General features: G+C 47.5%; 1 protein-coding gene across 1 annotated transcript in view; it reads right to left on the reverse strand.

Annotated features, from left to right (window-relative positions):
* Positions 1-9,686: 9,686 nt before the first annotated feature.
* The window catches only part of THBS4 (thrombospondin 4), a 55,344-nt gene continuing 47,158 nt past the window's right edge, over positions 9,687-17,872 (reverse strand). Inside the window, exons 17-22 of the mRNA XM_043920322.1 lie at positions 17,488-17,666; positions 14,427-14,475; positions 14,133-14,329; positions 13,364-13,536; positions 10,466-10,605; positions 9,687-9,910 (exon numbers count right to left, since the gene is read on the reverse strand). Coding sequence (XP_043776257.1) covers positions 9,849-9,910; positions 10,466-10,605; positions 13,364-13,536; positions 14,133-14,329; positions 14,427-14,475; positions 17,488-17,666 — 800 coding nt within the window. The 3' untranslated portion in view covers positions 9,687-9,848. The remainder of the gene's footprint in view (positions 9,911-10,465; positions 10,606-13,363; positions 13,537-14,132; positions 14,330-14,426; positions 14,476-17,487; positions 17,667-17,872) is intronic.

Raw genomic sequence — 17,872 nt, forward strand, 5'->3', positions numbered from 1 at the left:
TCTGGTCAAATCAGAGTAGTTGGGGCGGTAGGGGAGATGGAGGGTGGGCTGCTTATTTCTTTGGCTCCCGTGTGGGGTTTTGCAGGATGGCCGTGCCCTTCTACCCCAGGTCCTGTTGGCTGGCACTCACTGTGCCCTACCCTCTCCGGAAGTGGTGACCGCTCTTCCCACTTGCTCTGTCAAGGGTCGTGGGAACAGCACCCCTCTCTTGCTTGGTGGGTGGGTGGGGGGCAGGGAGCAGAGGAAGGGATGGGATACCCTCTTTTGGTCTCCTGGCCGCTATCTTCTTTGAAAGAGCTCTTTTATTAATTTCTTCTCAATTATGAATTTGAGCACCTTTTGTGTCTTGAGGAGCAGTGCTGGGACAAGGAGTTAGGACCCCTGGATGAGAGTCCAGGCTGAGCCATTCAGTAGCTATGGGACTGGGAACGCGTCAGTCAGAGGGCTGGAGTCTAACCCTCTGTAATCCCAGCCAGCCTTGCAGACTGCCTTGGACATCGCAAGTCGAGGGTCTCAGACTGGGTCACCTTTAGGGGCCAGGCAGGAGCCTAATGAGTGAAGAGGGTTGAATGGGGTCCAGGGGTGCCTGGAGGACATGGCCCTTGCTGAGGTTCCTGGGCAGGGATGTAGATGGTGCGGCCAGAGCTTTTGAATTTTTTGAGGGAAGCTGGAAATATGAATTTTACTGTGAACTCTTCCATGTTTTAAATGTTTGCTCAGGTTAACAAAACCAACAACCAACCAAACAACAGTGTAAACACTGCAGGCTGAATAGTTATTTACTCCCTTTCTGTCAAGCCACCTGTCCTGGCTTGGGATATTGCCTTCTGCTCCCTGGAAAATTCTTCCTGGAACAATTTAGGTCATTTAGGACAAGGCTCTTTTGACCCAGCTAAGAACTCTCAGGGTTGAGTAAATACGGTTTCTTCCAATAGCCAAATAATGTTATAGATCGTCTAAGAGGAAGGGAATCTGGAGATTGGCTTTAAAGTTTATCTAATCTTAAAAGAAATTGTTTTTGCAATCACGATCAGTACTAGAATGAAAATGGCTTTCACTCATACAGAGGCCTGGACTGAAGCCAACTGGGTTTGTGTACTTTTTTTGCAGCCCTCAAAGTGCCTGACACTTGGTAATTGCTCACTGGGTGTTTGGTGAATGGATGAGTAAGTGAATGAATGTATAATGAACAGATGGAGAATGGCTCTTTGCCTGACTCACAGAAAGCTATCCTGTGAACTTAGGTTGAGGGACATGGAAAAAGGCTTCTTCAGGCAATTCCTGAAAGAAACCAAAGATAATGAGGCTTCAGTGTTCATTCAGAGCCTAATTGCAAAAATTCAAATTTAGGTTGTTTTATGTCTGGTGTTTGTTTTTTGCTGAGTTGCATGTTTTGGTAAATGAGCGTTCTTAGGCACTGAGCTATTCTCAGATAACATAGTGCTATGGGTAGAGCACTATTTATAAGTTTTCAATACATTGCAGTGGTTGTTATTTTACTTTTTAGTTGTTGCTGTTGTTATTTTACTTTTAACGAACTTTAGGAGATGTCTCTTATTAATAGGTTAAATAAAAAAGCAGTTTTTTTCTGAATTTTTAGAGGATTTCTGCCACCTCGTGGATTCTTTGGAGAAAGACAGGAATTTGAAGCAGATAGCTATTGGATTTGATGTCGCAGGCTTTTCCAATTCAGCAAACACTTTAGGAAGTGCTAGGGAGAGTGTGGAGAGGAACATTACACAGTCCTCATTCTCCCAGGAGCTCTCAGTAGCCACGGGGTGAGACGGGACTTTCGAGATGTTCTCAAACCCTGATCCTCAGAATTGTGGTAGGAGAGGGGTGGGAATGGTATGGCCTGTGAAGATAACTCATTGGTGTGCTAAGTTGCTCAGTTGTGTCTGACTCTTTGTGGCCTTATGGACTGAAGCCCGTCAGGCTCCTCTGTCCATGGGATTCTCCAGGCAAGAATACTGGAGTGGGTTCCCATGCCCTCCTCCAGAGGATCTTCCTGACCCAGGTATCGAACCCCCATCTCTCACATCTCCTTCATTGACAGGTGGGTTCTTTACCACTAGTGCCACCATACATTAATGGAGACATTTTCAATGAGAATTTTTGTTCTATAAATTTTTCTTAGATTTTAGGTATCTGCTACTGTTTACTCTAGTCAATGCTATAAAATAAGCATTAATGGAGATTTCCCTCTGGTCCAGTGGTTAAGACACTGTGCTTCCAATGCAGGGGTTGCAGGTTCCATCCCTGGTTGGGGAACTAAGATCCCACATGCCATGAGATAAGGCCAAAAATAAAATAAAATTTTAAAAAATAAGCATTAATGAACAAATATTTAGATAAAAACCCAAAACATGGCAACAGTGGTTCACACATAGTTGGACAAGTCTTTTTTGGTGGACACATACGCTCACAACAGTGATTCCTGTTGTATTTTATTGTTTATCAGTTTGATAGTACTTAACAAGTTAAACTTCATGGGGAAGAACTTGTGTGCCAGTTCACAGCTTGGATCAAGCACTGAAATGAATCCTTTTTTCAGAGTATCTTGAGGTGAAGCTGTGACTCCTGTCACACACAGCCACCCACCTGGAGCATTCGGCTCAGGAGCTATTTTGTGAAATTTCTAAGGTGAAGGATGTAGCCTGGTCTAAACCCAGGCATCTTATAATTTCAAGAAAAAATTTAATCAGTAGGAGCTGAATAATTCAAGACTGATTTGTAGTGGCTTAAGAAACTAAGTTGGAAAAAAAAAAAAGAAACTAAGTTGGGGTCCAGCCTTGGAGGTATGAATTAGGAGTTAAAATCAAGGCTGTTTGTTTTGTTTCTATTTTAATTGCTCTCATTTATATCCTTTAATCATCTATACTTCTCTTAGATAATATTCTGCTGAACCCATTTAAACTGCTCATTGGTTTGTCTGACACTTAAAATTTGTATTCTATTCCTTCTTATAGAAATAATGCATATGCAGCAGTGTTATTTTAGATTAGTACATATGCTTTGCAGGTTCCCCATTTCTGCATGTGGCTCTGGGGTTGCCTGCTTCTGCCTCTGGTGAGTGGAGCTGAACGGACAGGGTCACCAGAAGCACCTTCTGCAGTTGGGAGTAGGGGTCGTCGAGGTGGTCCTCCTCGCCCTGTGGCCCACTTCTCTCCTCTGAGGGTAGATGGCTTTGGCCCTGTCCTTCATGTCCTTCCTTTTTTGACGCTTCTGTCTGCTCGCCTCTGTTGGGACTGAGCAGATGCCCCTGGTCTCACTCTATCCCTCTGCCCTCTCACCCAGCTGACCTCCAATATCAATTCTTCCTGGGGCTCCTTCCTCACCCCTGCCCCCTACACAGCATCCTTGGGCTCACATGGCTCCAGGATGTGAGACTTGGGGCTTTATCTTTGGTGATCACCCGCTCCACCATTGCCCTTTAGCCGCTGGATGTGCCTGTGGGGATCTGGTCCTCCACCGCATGGGGGCGCTATTTCTTGGTGGCCGCAGTCATGCTCCTCCCTGGGCTTCCCTGGTGATTCAGTTGGTTAAGAATCTGCCTGCAATGCAGGAGACCTGGGTTCAATCTCTGGATTGGGAAGATCCCTTGCAGAAGGGAATGGCTACCCACTCCAGTATTCTTGCCAGGAGAATTCCATGAACAGAGGAATCTGGCGGGCTACAGGCCATGGGGTTGCAAGGAGTTGGATACAACTGAGAGACTAACACCTTTACATACCTTCACTGCCCCTGGCTTGGCTACACAGAGGCCTCACCTCTGATCTCAGGGTGTGGGCTAAGTGTCCAGTCCTCGTCACAACAAGTGCCCCATCAGAGGCTCCTCCACCTCCTCATGGGAGTGGGCAGACCCACCACCCCAGAGACCACCTCCCCATACCCCACTATGCCTCTGCTTGACCAAACTTGGGGAATCCCTTTCTCTTTTCCTGGCCACCCTGCTCTGTCCCTAGAGCAACTTGTTTCATTCCTTTTCCAAACAGTATCGCTGGAGGCTGTTTTGGTTTTTCAGGTGTGCCCCAGACATCCAAAGGTGATCGTACCCTTTAGATCACCAACATTTGAGGTCATTCAGAATGTGGTGGGGTAGCATCTGATCTACCTCCTGCTCATATTTCTCTTTCCCTCAGTCCTTTTGTTCAGGAAGAGGGTGGACCCTAAGCTTATTATCTCAGAAGGGCTGTGGAGGGTCGCTGGGGCTGGTGATGCCCCTTCTGCGTGGTGATGGCGCCGGAGCCAGGGAGAGCTGCACCAAGGTATCGACAGTCCCCTCTGTAGAAATGGGCTGTGCTCTAGAACACTTGTCAGCTGATTACTGGCACTGAGGGTGCATTTCCCAGACTCCTCCAAAATTAAAGAAAAAATCTAAGTGTTGTCATTGGCCTGTTTTTGTTGGTCTTGTTTTTTCCTTATAAGGGAAGCCTTTGTACACAGAAAACACAATTTATGGCTTCTTTAGGTTCTTGCATTAACAAAAAAGAATCTGGTCTAGCGGTGAGGAGACTTAAGAACTAGGTCATTTATATATGAATCTAGGGGAGTGGGATATGACACACCCCTGTCTGGAGAGCATACACTTGGGGTCTCTAATAACACTGGGACTATAGGAGGGCTCAGTTTCCCCTGCAGGGTCATGAAAAACATCTCCTTTGGAGAATTCCCTGGCTTTCACTGCTGAGGGCCTGGGTTCAATCCCTGGTCAGGGAACTAAGATCCTGCAAGCCTTGTGGTGTGGTCACGCCCCACACCCCAAAAAAACCCACACAGCCCTCCCCCAAAATACAACCCCCACCCCCCAAAAAATGAAAAAGAAAAATCCACTTTGGTGTCCAGAGCTCCAAATCTTCAGCTTATAAACAACCTCAGTCCACTGAGATCACCCCAAAGTTCTTGAAACAGTATAGTTTCATTAGTGTGTAAGGGTCTTTTATTCCTGAGAAATCTCAAAATTAAATACAGAGATGCTGAACCCATTGTCTTAATATTTTTGTGTGGTGTTTGGGAATTATCTTTGACTATGTGGTATTTAAAGTACTTGAAATATTTAAGAAAATTTGGTATATTAGAAAATCTAACAAATTGAACTTATGATTCCAATGAAAAATGTATAATTGAGTATTTGATTTTAGCCTTGTAATTTTAAGCCAAAAGGTATAGAAGAATTTGGTTGAATATATAAAAAATATATAAATAATAGGTGATAAGATGACTTATGGTACACAATATTCATGTAATATTTATGAGTTAATTAGATAGGTTTTGTCAAATGACAGAAAAATTTATAATTAAAATTGTAAACACTGTAGATTTATAGTATATTAAAAATGTAGTATTATAGATTAATGTATAATATAAAATTTATAAATGCAATTTTAAATGCTCAAGGAAATTTAATTAAGTTTGCCAATGGGACTAAACAATCAAGCTTAAAGGTGACTATGAATTTTGCTATAGAGGACTAAGCAGATTTGCATATTTATAGAGTATAGAAGCATAGTAGATTTTTTTTAAAAACTGAAGTGTAGCTGATTTACGATGTGGTGTTAGTTTCAGGTGTACAACACAGCGACTCAGTTACACGTGTATTCTTTTCCAGATTCTTTTCTCTCGTAGGTTATTACAGAATAGGACCTACTGTGCTATACAGTAGGTCCTTGTTGGTCATCTATTTTATACATAGCAGTGTATGTTAATTCAATCTCCTAACTTATCTCTCTTCTCTCTTTTCCCGAGTAGTAAGATTTTTAAATTGAACTTAGAAGTTTAAGATTTTGCAATTTGCATCTTTAATTTATTCTAAGATACAGGAATAATAACTCGGGGGGAAGAGGGAGGAGCTTCCGTTCTTTCTTGGGTGGAGATCGAATGTGCTCCCCTCCCTCTCTGCCCCTGCCCCCAAACCTGGGGCTGCCTCCCGGCTCTTCGTGCCCTTCCTCTGCCCCAGGAAGTCTCCCCACTCCGGTGGGAGTCTGCCTCGGCACGGTCTTTTTCCCACAGTGACTCACCTTTTCTCTCTCCCAGCCATACCTCCCATGGCGCAGGACCTTTGATCTCAGAAGTCAGGTGGACAAGCGGTGGAACGAATTTATCCTCACTGGTGAGTGAGTGATAGCTTCTCAGACTCCTAGGGTTGTTAATGAAATTCAGAGGACCTTACTAAATGGAACTCTAATAGGAATTTGAGGCACTGTACTACCAACTGAACTGTCAGGGAAGCCTAAAGTTGAGTATAAACATTTAAAAGTCCCAGGTTGCGACTTGTGGAAGAGGCACCTGCTAGTCTGTTCCTATGGTTTGTACCTGGCATTTGACTAGCCTCTCAAGGGCCTGATTTTCACAACTTTTGCACTTCTTTGCTGTTTTAAATTGAATCTATTTGACATGTAACGTGTGAATTTAAGGTGTACAATGTGTTAATTTGACACATTTGTATGTTGTAATTGCTGTTACAGTGGTATTTGGCACCTCTATCATATTATGTAATTATCATTTCTCTTTAGCAGTTGGGATAATTAAGTTTTAGTCTCGGTTTGATGATTGGAGTACAATATTTTTGTGTATATTTACTGTACCATGCATTCGATCTCTATGACTTATTTACTTCTCACTGCAAATTTGTATCCTTAAACAACAGCAGTCTTATCCCCTCACTCCCCATCCACTGGTAACTACCATTTTATTCTGTTTTTCAAAAGTTTAGTTTTTTTAGATTGACATATAAGTGATATCACAGTATTTGTCTTTCTGTGTCTGACTTTGCATAATGCTCAAAGTCCATCCATGTTGTTACAAATGGCAGGAGATCCTTTCTTGTGCCTGAATAATAGTCCATTGTCTATATACCACATCTGTTTTTATCCATTCATCCACTGGACATTTCTTTCCATACCTTGGCTATTGTGAATAATGCTGTAATAAACATGGGAGTGCATATATTGCTTTGATATACTATTTTCATTCTTCTTGATATATATATACTGAGAGCTGGAATTGGTGAATCTTATGGTAGATCTATTTTAATTTTTTTGAGGCAATTCCATACTGTTTTCCACAGTGGCTGGACCAATTTACATTCAAACAGTGTATAAGGGTTCTCTTTTCACCACATCCTTGCCAGCATCTCTTGTCCTTTTGATGACAGCCATTCTAATAGATGGGATGAATCTCACTGTGGTTTTGATTTGCATTTCTCTCATGCTTGCTGATGTTGAGCATCTTTTCATGTGTCTGTTGGCCATCTTGATGTCTTTTTGGAAAACTGTCTATTTAGTTCTCTGCTCATTTAAAAACTGGATTGTTTTCATTGTTGTTGAGTTGTATGGTTTTTCAATATATATATTTTTGGATATTAATCCCTTACCCAATATACAGTTTACAAAATTTTTCTCCCATTCTCCCAAAGGTTGTCTTTTTCATTTTGTTCATTGTTTCTTTTCTGGTGCAGAACTTTTGAATTTGATATAGTCCCATGTGTTGGTTTTTGCTTTTGCTGTTTGTGCTTTTGGTATCATACCCAAAAAAAATCATTGCCAAGATCAATGTCAAAGAGCTTCTTCCCTAAGTTTTCTTTTAGGAGTACTTCTCTACTTCTTAAACAAGTTTTCTGAACATTTCAAGCTTTCTACACCAGCTTCCAATGATGAAGAATGACTAGGAATAAGGTAAGAGTACCCAGTCGTGTGTTCGTGAATGCTTGGCAGTCAGCAATCTGGAGATCTAATTTGTAGTGTTTGCCAATTTCTGTGGTGTAAATACTATGATGGCTGATTTCAAATTTTCAACAGATTTAACAGCTGGCTCACAAAATTCCCAAGACCAGCTCTCAAGAACTGGCATGCTCTGGTTTAAGTCCACCACTGTGGCTACCTGTTCTATTTTGCCCTCTAATTGGTGGGAAGAAGACAAAAGTTACATATACAGTGTAACAGGCTTCTGAGGTATGGAATTATGTCCTAAATGTCCTATGAGCCCATGGCACTGTCATGTTCATAGACACAGAAGTGTTGATTAGCTAGAGATTTTCCTGCGGACTACTGCTTTTAGAGAGGAATGCCCAGCTAATAGCAGGGAGGCTGCCTCCTCTTTCTGCCAGCCTCAGGGAGGCGGTGTAGGGGAAATACAGGAGCATAGGACAGATCTAAGTATACCAGTGTCACTGAAAGTCAGATCAAGATACCATAAGACTTCAGCTCACATTAACATCGATATCTGATCAACTAACACATTTTCCTCTTATAAATGAGTATACTAATATTTCAGGTAGAGGGTTTGGCATGCAATTCAGTGATTAGAATGAAATCCCCTGAGAGTCTGTGGCCTTCATCACATATCACCTGGTAAAGTGCCAAGGCCTCCAGAGAAAGGGCACTAAAATGTTATAATATAAAATAGCTTTTATACCTACAAAGGTATACTCTATACCAAAGACTGGGTGGAGAGCCAGGAGGGCCAGAGGGCTCCTGAAGGTCTTAAGGGCTCAGGAAATAACCTTTCGCTAAGATACAAAAAGCAAGGAAAAGGGGGAAGGATTGAGAGATGACATTCTCCAACCATATTAATTTACTTCTCCTTCCTGGGCTCTTTTGAAGTGGGCTGGATCTGTAGATGTGTCACGATAGCAGTGTGGCCCTGAGACCCTGGGAGGCGGCTCCTGTAGCAGGATCCGCCTGCAAGATTAGACAGTGTCAACAAGCAGGTGATTGGTGGACAGGCCTAAGCTCTGTCCCCTCACTGAAGACCCTGATTGAAGATCCTAGTCCTGACTTGAAGCAACCTATGCCTGTAGGCTTTACATGTGAGGCGGCCCCAAATCCTCCACATCTTGTATCGGTCATGCATATACCACTGTAGTTTCTACTGAAATCATACTAAAATGATTGTGCCAGTGTTTATCCTTTATTTATGATTTAAGATATTTCCAGGAATTCTGGAATAGGAGAATATATTGCTGCCCAGCAGTATTCCTTGAAACAGAAATCTAAGGGAATTTATTTTAAAAATTGGCCTGGATCATTTGCCTTACAAATGCAACAGGAGAAAAACTAGTGCAAAAATCAGGCAAGTTTCTGTCCTGAACATACAGTGAGGCTGCTGATAGTGTATGTTGTCAGCAGCTTTCTGAGTTGAAGGAGGGCTCATGTCCATGTATATTATTGTCCTTATTACTTAAGAATCAACCATCTAGCAAAAAATGGACTGGAAATCTCCATACCAGGTATTCAGATTATATAGATTATAGGAAGACATGGTCCTTTAATTCTCAATTAGCTGACATTCCACTAGGGGGAGCCAAATATATAAAAAAGCACAATTGAACGTGCTGGTAGAGGTCCGGGTGGAAGGCGTGTGGGGTGGAGAGGGTATCAGAAAGAATTGGACAAACTTGCCTCAGGATCGGTCAGGAAAAGTCTTCATAGGAAAGTGTCCCTGAGCAGTGTTTCTGAGGTTCCCTACCCCAAATAAGGAGGCTGCTGAGGTGAGCATGGAACTGTCGGGCTTCTCTGTGAAAGAAACAGAAGGTGAGACCTCTGGCCTGAGCCTTCTGACTGATGTACATGGTCAACCTCATGACTGAAGAAAAAAGATCCCCTGGCAATTGTCTGTGGACTCCGCAGAGAACAGCAGAGTCCCCGTCAAAGCCTGAGTCACGTGGAAGTGATGTCTGGGTAACATGGTTTTTAGAAATTATCTCTTCTTTATTGCCACATTCATATAAGAAGTTTGGTATATCTGCGTGGGCAAAAAGAAAGCCACACTGTATACAAAGAAAGTTGTAGGAAGTTAAAAAATATATGACTTTAGTGTTTGGAAAAGCAGTTACGGATTGCGTCTTCCGTTTATTTATCCAGGCGATCAAAATTCTGGGTCTGAAATTCTTGGAAGTCCTCTGGGATGGTGTCTGCAAAGGAGGACAGGTACAGGGGCATTAGGAAGGCTCCCTCTAGCCCTAGCGCACCTCGAGCTGGGAGGCAGCCTGCAGGGGTCGCTGTCAGCCCGCCCAACAAGCCCCCAAAGAACCACCCCCAACCCCCCCAACCCCGCAGCCATTTTCTACCTCAGGCTGCTTTGTGAACTGTTGGCTTAAAGCCCAGAAGCGTCATTCACAGGCCAAAAGAAAATGAGCAGGCAGAATGGGTTTTGAGTTTATGATTATGTTTGAGCTATATAAAAATGAAGGCTGCCTCTCAATTAAATCTGCCTCCATCTTTCACAGAACCCTATGTCTAAAGCCAAGCAGTTTAACAGTTTAATTCTCTGGGGTTCCATCTCATCTATCAAATAGGAAACGTGAGCTCTGTCTTTTGCTTGGATCACAAAGGGACCCTCAGATTTCAGGAATATATGTGTCATGACCTTCAGCTTCTGAGAGAGATGTGTGCTATACAATAAGCTGGCATTGTTTGATTTTTTTTTTCTAGTAGTAATAATATTCAGTAACAAGTATGTACATTACCATTGCAGCGATATTTGAGATTGGACCAAATGATGTTTTCCTGGGAGAAGCAGAACACGCCGAGCCGGCCTCCACGCATGGTGGTGTCTATGGTGACCCCAGAATCAGCCACCAACTCAGAGCCTTCATAAAATCTCACCCTGTGGACAACACGGATGGAGTGGGTTTCAAACCAAGGTCGGGGGAACCACCCATCATAAGACTTAGGGGGTCCCACTTCCTGGCCACCGACGTCCTTGCTCCGTTTCATCTTCCACTTTTCTCGGACCTGGACCGTGCTTCCCTTGCTCTTTTCCTCTTTCCCTGCTAGACTGGGAGATCCGTGAGGTCAAGGACCACCTGTCCACATCTGCCCTTCTTCTGTCTCTTGAAAGGCCTAATGAGGCTGGGCACTGAGTCCAACTCACTGGGTCCTCGCCCATGAGTCAGAGAGCACAATATGACCCAGGACCAAGAGGCTTTGTGACTTCCCTGTGCAGTAAGTTGCCTTGTCCAGACATCATGCTTAAAAACCACTGCTCTTCCCTAGGTCTGAATGATATCGCTCAACTGGTGGGATCCAGGAGCAATGACTTTCCTTGGGAGGGACAGCATTCCCTAAGCAGGATTTTAGAAATGTGTGGGGGCATTTTGGGCTGTCACCATGGCATTCAGTGGCAGGAGGCAGGGATGCTGGGTGGCTTACAAGACCCCGGAGAGAACAATGAAAACCTGTCCTGCGTCCAGACACCTTTGGGGTGCTCCTCCAGACCCGTGGGTAGGAACAGACCCTTGGCCTGTTTCTAGTTATCTGGGCTTAAAACCCAACTCAGTTGTGAATATCAAGTATTTTTGCACTAATATCAACTGATTTTTTCCAAGGTAAACTGATAAACTGTTGAGTACACTTGACTCTTAAACAATGTAGGTTTGCATGGGCCTACTAATATGTGGATTTTTTTTCCCCATAAATACTACTTCACTACATGATCTGCGGGTAGTTGAATCTGCAGATATGAACCACAGATACAGAAGGCTGACCATGGGACTTGAGCATCTGTGGATTTTTGTCCATTGCAGGTCTGGGAACCACCCCCCGAATTGTTCAAGTCAACTGTACTTCACTGTCTTGTTTAAAAATTAAGCGGTTCACTATTTATCTTATTGGAGTATGGTTGATTTACAATGTCTTACTTTCCGCTGCGCAGAAAAGTAGATCAGTTATACATATATCCACCCTTTCTAGATGCTCTTTCCACAAAGGACATGACAGAGTACGGAGTAGAGTCCGCTGTGCTGTACACTAGGTCCTTATCATCTATTTTATAAACAACGATGTGCACATGTCAGCTCTGACCTCCCAATCTATCCTTGTCCCCCCGGGTAACCGTAAGGTTGTTTTCTACATCTACTGCTTCTGTTTTGTAAAGAAGTTCATTTGTACCCTTTCATTAGATTCCACACATAAGAGGTATCATACGATATTTGTCCTTCTCTGTAGCTGTCCGTTATTTTAGAAATTCACAACACTGCTGGCAATACCACGTTGTGTCCACGACACACCATCTGTAGCAGGACATCACCTCTGCAGTGATTCTAGGTACACGGGCCAGCGGCAACCTCACTGTGTGTTCTGCTATGGTTGTGTCCAAGCACTTACATGATTTTGTTACAAACCTTATTTCTCCATTAGGGATCATATTGATCCTTAAAATCATGCAGATAGGTAATATTTTCTATGACTTCATTTGGGATGGAAGAGGCGGCATTTCAAAATATTTGTTATAAAAAAAGGGGCATGCGGCTTAATAGGGCTGAGCATATGACAACTTCCCTCTAGACAGACATCACATTTGGTGTAAAGTCTCAAAGAAAGACAAAGTATGAATTAGCTTTCATGATTTCCTTTTTTCCACTGGGCAGCTTTCCTGCCCCGGTCAGGAAAATGCAATCAGCACCCCTTCCTACAGAAGTGCTACATAAGCTGGTGTGGATCTGTAAGTCTAAGGAATGAGAAAGTAAGTACATTGCTGCTGCTAAGTCACTTCAGTCGTGTCCAACTCTGTGTGACCCCATAGACAGAAGCCCACTAGGCTCCTCTGTCCCTGGGATTCTCCAGGCAAGAATACTGGAGTGGGTTGCCATTTTCTTCTCCAAAGTACACTGACTACATGTCAAAGATGTGGTTCTAAGACATCCTAGCTTCTGAGAATAGGTGTTTGTTTTTTTAAACAGTCCTACAGGGAAGTTTCAAGGGCTTCCCTTGTGATTCAGATGGTAAAGAATCTACCTGCAATGTGGGAGACCCACGTTCGATCCCTGGGTGGGGAAGATTCACTGGGGGAGGGCATGGCAACCCACTCCAGTATTCTTGCCTGGAGAATCCCATGAACAGAGGGGTCCAGTGGGCTACAGTCCATGGGGTTGCAAAGAGTCGGACTTGACTGAGCAACTAACACTTGTTCACAGGGAAATAAGGCAGAACATGGGCTCACAAGAGGGTCAGTTCGTGCTCAGGGTAGTATGTGTCGTTGCCATGTCAGGCGCAGGGGAGACCAAGATAAAATGAGACACGGGTGCTGCTCTCCTGGAGTTTATCAGACCATGAGGGACTCACTGCAGCATGAAACGTTGAGGTAAGTGGTGATACAGGGTCCAGAGGGACCACACAGGAGGGCGGATGAGAGAGTCAGTCTCGCCTCACACGGGTCAGGGGGCAGACTGTTCTGGTGCCCAGGCCTCCCCCACAGAAGGTCCTTCCACCCCCCAGTGTGGCCTTACCATCCGGTGGTCAGTCTGAGTGGGGTGTCCTCCTCCTACCTCTTTTCTGGGAGCCTGAGGTCCTGGCTCGCCCTCGGGAGCTGTCTGCTCAGGGGAGCAAAGGCTCTGAGATGTGGGAGGAGGGGGTGCAGCGCCTACCTGATGTAGCCCACCTGGGGCCGGTGCTGCAGGAACCAGCGGTAGGACACCTTGTCCTTCCAGCCCACGTTCCTGGAGTCCTTCCACAGCAGCCGGACCTGGTCACTGGTGTCCCCCGTGTGCCACAGCGAGTTGCGGAGATGCTCCCCCGGACCCGTCTTGGACTTCACGGCCTGGACAATGACACAAGCAAGGTCTTAGATGCACAGACCACACCTGCATCCCACATCCCTGGGGTGGTGATGGGGTCGGGATTCATGGGTGCAACCTGGCAGCCTTGAATATGGACACAAGGCATAAACACTTAAATGCCATTTCTACTGTGGTCATCCCCAACCTTCAGTAATCAGCACTGGCTGGTATTCCACTAACTTGGTCCCTGCTTTCCCTGCTGTAAGCCCCATCGCTCCCCACATTTGGCCAAGGAGGGCTCTGAGCTCTGCCTTTCCTCCCAGCAGGAGTGACGGACGTAGCTTCCCAGCCCTCCTGTACAAGGCTGGCCACAACGAGGAAACACATTAGTCAGTTTCCAAGGGAAGTGTGCCCGAAGATGTACCCCTAAATCTTCCCTACCTCTGGGGTTGGACATTCTCACCCAGAGGGGAGCATGCAGCTCCTATGGAGAAGTGAAGGCATGGCCCCCTGGATGGGCTCCAGAGTTCCCAGATTTGAGCACAAATGCATCCATTTCTTAATGAATAAATGCCATATGGGAGAACACAGAATTTAAAAGGAGGGTGAAGGGCCTAGAAGAAAGGGAGATGAGTACCTTGAGCTGAATGCCAGGTTCCGCGACAGCTCGGAACGGGGTGGCCTGCCAGTATGTCTGCTCTGTCTGCTTCCACATGACCACGTAGAAGCTGGAGCTGTCCTGGTAACCAAAGATGAAGCCAGCATAGTCATCGTCCGTCTGGGTGTTGACGTGGAAGGTCCCTTCGAAGTCAACTCCGTTAAAAGCCGTGTACCCTGTAAAGATCAAAACAGATGAGAAAAACAGACAAACCACACGGGTAGCTGGAAAGAGTGAATTCCACACAAGCAGTGACAGAGGCCCTGGACATACCCACTGCCAGGCCGGGATCACTGTTCATGGTCTGCACGATCTCCATGCCCTGCAGAGAGAAATGCAGGAGTTAAGATTAACCTCAGAGGGGATGGAATAAGCTCCAGGAAGCTCAGATTCTCGGGCATCACCGGTGAGCAGTCAGTGATGTCTGAGCTCCATGTAAAGATTTCACTATCTGAAGAACTGCCCTATCTTGTTATGTGCTCAAAGAAAGCATATACTTTTCAACAAAACAAAATTTCAATGCTGACTAGAAACAGTTTTGCTAAAACTGTCACTTGAGTTGACTCAATAGACTCTTAATTAGAGAACATACACTTTAAATTTTTTTTTAAGTTTTAATTGGAGAATAATTGCTTTACAACACTGCTGGTTTCTGCCATGTTGTTGCTGTTCAGTCGCTAAGTCGTGTCTGACTCTTTGCGACCCCGTGGACTGTAGCCCGCCACCCTCCTCTGTCCATGAGATCTTCCAGGCGAGAATACTGGAGTGGGTTGCCACTTCCTTCTCCAGGTTTCTGCCATACAACAACATGAATCAGCTGTAAGTATACATATGTCCCCTCCCTCTTGAGCCTCCCACCCCAGAGCCCTCCTCCCACCCCTCGGCTGCCAGAACATGGGGTCGAGCTGTGTCATACAGCACCTTCCCCTAGCTATCTACCTTACACATGGCAATATATGTTTCAGGGCTATTCTGTTTGTCCCACCTTCTTCCCTCACTGTGTCCACAAGTCTATTCTCTGTGTCTGTGTCTCTACTCCCGCCCTGCAAATAGGTTCAGCAGTAACCATTTTTCTAGCCACAAAAAGGGACAAATTTGAGTCAGTTGAACTGAGGTAAATGAACCTAGAGCCCGTTATACAGAGTGAAGTCAGAAAGAGAAAAACCAATGTCGTATATTAATACATACACATGCTTTTTAATGAAAGTGACCCACTGGGTAACACTGGAAAATCTACTAAGCCTCTCTGTGCCTGCCTTCTTTAGTTTCACAAGGAGGCGAACACACAGGAGCCCCTGCTGCAGAGACTGGGGGCATGGGTCTAGGGTCAGACTGCCTAGGTCCCAAATCCAGCAATCTCAGCTGCTGACCTGCCGTGCTACCGTGAGCAATCAGTCCAGCTTTGTAAGACTTGAGCTCAACATCTGTAAAATAAGTCTGATTAAAGTGCTCCGTCAACAGGACTGTTGTGGGGAATAAATGCGACGTGGGAGAGCGCCTGGCTCACGGTCGGCACCCTCTGAATAACCCACTTCTCTCAGGAGGGCCTGTGCTGCGGGAGGAACTGGGAGACTGGGTTTGACACCCACACAGCAGTGGTGCTGCGTGTGAACCGGAGAACTGGGGAGAACCCGCTCAGGGAACGCTCCTCACACCGCCTGGGAAGGAGGGCCAGAGGCAGGCGTGTGTGTGCCCGCTCAGGGAACGCTCCTCACACCGCCTGGGAAGGAGGGCCAGAGGCAGGCGTGTGTGTGCCCGCTCAGGGAACGCTCCTCACACCGCCTGGGAAGGAGGGCCAGAGGCAGGCGTGTGTGTGCCCGCTCAGGCCGGGGGTGTGTGTGCCCGCTCAGGGAACGCTCCTCACACCGCCTGGGAAGGAGGGCCAGAGGCAGGGGTGTGTGTGCCCGCTCAGGGAACGCTCCTCACACCGCCTGGGAAGGAGGGCCAGAGGCAGGCGTGTGTGTGCCCGCTCAGGGAACGCTCCTCACACCGCCTGGGAAGGAGGGCCAGAGGCAGGCGTGTGTGTGCCCGCTCAGGGAACGCTCCTCACACCGCCTGGGAAGGAGGGCCAGAGGCAGGCGTGTGTGTGCCCGCTCAGGCCGGGGGTGTGTGTGCCCGCTCAGGGAACGCTCCTCACACCGCCTGGGAAGGAGGGCCAGAGGCAGGCGTGTGTGTGCCCGCTCAGGGAACGCTCCTCACACCTCCTGGGAAGGAGGGCCAGAGGCAGGGGGTGTGTGTGCCCGCTCAGGGAACGCTCCTCACACCGCCTGGGAAGGAGGGCCAGAGGCAGGGGTGTGTGTGCCCGCTCAGGGAACGCTCCTCACACCTCCTGGGAAGGAGGGCCAGAGGCAGGCGTGTGTGTGCCCGCTCAGGGAACGCTACTCACACCTCCTGGGAAGGAGGGCCAGAGGCAGGCGTGTGTGTGCCCGCTCAGGGAACGCTCCTCACACCGCCTGGGAAGGAGGGCCAGAGGCAGGCGTGTGTGTGCCCGCTCAGGGAACGCTCCTCACACCGCCTGGGAAGGAGGGCCAGAGGCAGGGGTGTGTGTGCCCGCTCAGGGAACGCTACTCACACCTCCTGGGAAGGAGGGCCAGAGGCAGGCGTGTGTGTGCCCGCTCAGGGAACGCTACTCACACCTCCTGGGAAGGAGGGCCAGAGGCAGGCGTGTGTGTGCCCGCTCAGGGAACGCTCCTCACACCGCCTGGGAAGGAGGGCCAGAGGCAGGCGTGTGTGTGCCCGCTCAGGGAACGCTCCTCACACCGCCTGGGAAGGAGGGCCAGAGGCAGGCGTGTGTGTGCCCGCTCAGGCCGGGGGTGTGTGTGCCCGCTCAGGGAACGCTCCTCACACCGCCTGGGAAGGAGGGCCAGAGGCAGGGGTGTGTGTGTGCCCGCTCAGGGAACGCTCCTCACACCGCCTGGGAAGGAGGGCCAGAGGCAGGCGTGTGTGTGCCCCCTCAGGGAACGCTCCTCACACCGCCTGGGAAGGAGGGCCAGAGGCAGGCGTGTGTGTGCCCCCTCAGGGAACGCTCCTCACACCGCCTGGGAAGGAGGGCCAGAGGCAGGGGGTGTGTGTGCCCGCTCAGGGAACGCTCCTCACACCGCCTGGGAAGGAGGGCCAGAGGCAGGGGGTGTGTGTGCCCGCTCAGGGAACGCTACTCACACCCGCCTGGGAAGGAGGGCCAGAGGCCGGGGGTGTGTGTGCCTGGGTGACCCGCTTCGCTCTACAGCAGCAGCTAAAATGACGTTATAAAGCAACCACTCTCCAATAAAAACCAGTTTTAAAAAGCCTGTGTTGAGAGGCAAAGCGGAGCCATCGCCAGCCCCGTGGCACTCACCTGGTTGAGGACCACCCAGTTGGGGTCGATCTGGGCATCCCCTTCAGGGTCCAGGACCACGGTCTGATAGGCCCTGAAGTCGGTCAGGGTGACCTCTGCATTCTCTGGGCACACGTCTATCCGATCAATGACCTGGTCCTGGTCAAAGTCGGCCTCACAGATGTCTCCCACTCCGTCACCTGAGGGAATGGAGGAGGGGAGCTGGGTAATGCCCACCATCCCCAAGCCACCCCCTCTGTGGCAGGAGCCAAAGAGAGCCCAGAGCTAGGGCTAGGTCCTCAGCCTGCGTGGAGAGAGAAGCCCTGCAGTCAGCTGTGGCTGAGCCGGCCCCAGGGTCCTCGTGGTGGGTGGGTGAACCCCGCCGCAGGTGGTCAGAAGGACGTCC

This window comes from Cervus elaphus, chromosome 12 (genome assembly GCF_910594005.1).
Source record: "Cervus elaphus chromosome 12, mCerEla1.1, whole genome shotgun sequence".
Classification (NCBI taxonomy): Eukaryota; Metazoa; Chordata; class Mammalia; order Artiodactyla; family Cervidae; genus Cervus; species Cervus elaphus.